Genomic DNA, 2,181 nt, shown 5'->3' with positions numbered 1-2,181 from the left:
TTTTATTATTATTATTTATACAATAACATTTTTAAATTATTCCGAAGCGTATATAGAAGGGGTGGCCAAACTGTGGCTCGCGAGCCGCATGCGGCTCTTCAAGAGTCTTGTTTTGGCTAGTTGAGCCATAACAAAACACAAATATTTATACCAAAATGTTTAGGTGCGGCTCTTGCTGCAAAAAGTCTGGCCATCCCTGGTATATAGTATAACATAAAACATAAATTAAAAATATAGGCACAATCGGGATTTCGATTGACGAGATTTCGGTTGTCGGGATTTGGATATAGGCCTCTTTTTATTTGCATTTTCTTAAATTTCAATACGAATACGATGAGAGTGCCATCTGTGACCGCAAGTAGCAACTGGTATTTCCCATTGTGACGTACAGATCCCGTGCCAGTGGAATCTCATGACAGTATTTAGTAGGAAAAGTCAGCTGACATTCGTAGAGTGTGTGTATGTGTGTTTGAGTGAAAAATTGTCAAGAAAACACTCCCTAAAGATGTCTGGAAAAGATAGGTTGCCGATTTTCCCTTCCAGAGGGTAAGTTTTTGATGGATTCGATACGAATATAATACAAATTATTGTTACGCCTATCGATTAACCCAATTTCGCTTTCTCCAAATGTAGGGCCCAAATGTTGATGAAATCTAGGCTAAAGGGAGCCCAGAAGGGTCACAGTCTTCTCAAGAAGAAGGCCGACGCTCTGCAGATGCGTTTCCGCATGATTCTTGGCAAGATCATCGAGGTAATTAATTTAGTTAAAAATTTAAGTTTTTTTATTCTAATAAGAATTTCATCTTCAGACCAAAACGTTGATGGGCGAAGTTATGAAAGAGGCTGCCTTTTCTCTAGCTGAAGCTAAATTCACCACAGGAGACTTCAACCAGGTTGTTCTGCAGAATGTGACTAAAGCTCAAATCAAAATCCGCACCAAGAAAGACAATGTAGCAGGTTGATTGATGTTTGTTATATAAGATTTACAATAGCTAATGTGATTTGATTTCAAGGTGTTACTTTGCCTGTGTTCGAGAGCTACCAAGATGGCACTGATACTTATGAATTGGCGGGTTTGGCTCGTGGTGGTCAACAATTGGCCAAGTTGAAGAAGAACTATCAGAGCGCTGTGAAGCTCTTGGTTGAATTGGCGTCTCTGCAGACGTCTTTCGTCACTTTGGATGAGGTCATCAAAATCACGAACAGAAGAGTCAACGCTATTGAGCACGGTACGATTGTTGCAATTTGTATAAGTTAAAAAAAATAATTCGTATCATAATTATTGCAGTCATCATACCAAGAATAGAAAAGACTTTAGCGTACATCATCTCCGAGCTGGACGAGTTGGAGAGAGAAGAGTTCTACCGCCTGAAGAAAATCCAGGACAAGAAACGCATTTCTCGCGCCAAGGCTGAGAAGTACAAAGCCGCGACGAAAGCCGCCGATGATGAGAAGTATGCTGCTGCGAACATGTTGGATGAGGGAGACGACGACATCCTCTTCTAAGTATTATTCCTACACTCAAAAACGAGATATTATTCACACGCATACATACACAATCTTGTACATTTTGCAATATTACTTTTAAAAATATAATTTAGATGTAAAATTATATGGCATGTTATATAACGTTTCGGTTTTTTTTAACCGAAATCCACAGAATGATGTCGTGTTCTATATTTCTTTTTATTTTCGTTGTCTTCTCGTTCAAGTCTGGACGGGCCCATAAAATTTATTAATATATATATATACCTAACGAAATTCCATATTTAAGTTCTAATATTCCATTTACTTGATCCATTTTTAGGTGTCTAGTGTGTACAAATATGTTGTCATTGTTGTATTTAAAAAAAGAAATGCATTATTAAAGTTGTTGATGAACTAAGTATATATGTAAACATTGTTTAGTAATTAGAAATTTTTGAAAAATATAGAAACTGGTTCACACCCAACCATCTCTCATTATATTCCAATTAGCTTGCAGTTGAAAGTTGAAGAATAAATTGAGTTTTTGTTCTTAGCAAAATTCTTGCACATTTCTTAATTTACTGTTTTAAAATTACATTTAACTTGTTTTGGCATTAAAGCAGAAACAAGGTGCCAGTGCATTCTATATCAATATAAGAGTATTTTAAGAACACGAGTTGAATTTATATTTTTCATTATATGCAAGATCTTCAA

At 36.2% G+C, this 2,181-nt stretch overlaps 1 protein-coding gene across 1 annotated transcript; it reads left to right on the top strand.

Annotated features, from left to right (window-relative positions):
- Positions 1–424: 424 nt before the first annotated feature.
- LOC108563893 (V-type proton ATPase subunit D) lies at positions 425–1,898 on the top strand. The gene is made up of 5 exons (XM_017922699.1): positions 425–546; positions 634–751; positions 810–957; positions 1,014–1,229; positions 1,289–1,898. Exons 1-5 carry the CDS (start codon positions 506–508, stop codon positions 1,504–1,506), a joined length of 741 nt encoding a protein of 246 aa, XP_017778188.1. The 5' UTR covers positions 425–505; the 3' UTR covers positions 1,507–1,898.
- The last annotated feature ends 283 nt before the right edge of the window (positions 1,899–2,181 follow it).

Source organism: Nicrophorus vespilloides, unplaced genomic scaffold (assembly GCF_001412225.1).
Source record: "Nicrophorus vespilloides isolate i.1.1-1 unplaced genomic scaffold, Nicve_v1.0, whole genome shotgun sequence".
Taxonomy (NCBI): Eukaryota; Metazoa; Arthropoda; class Insecta; order Coleoptera; family Silphidae; genus Nicrophorus; species Nicrophorus vespilloides.
The sequence above is the reverse complement of the archived record's forward strand: the minus strand, read 5'-3'. Positions and strand labels throughout refer to the sequence as shown.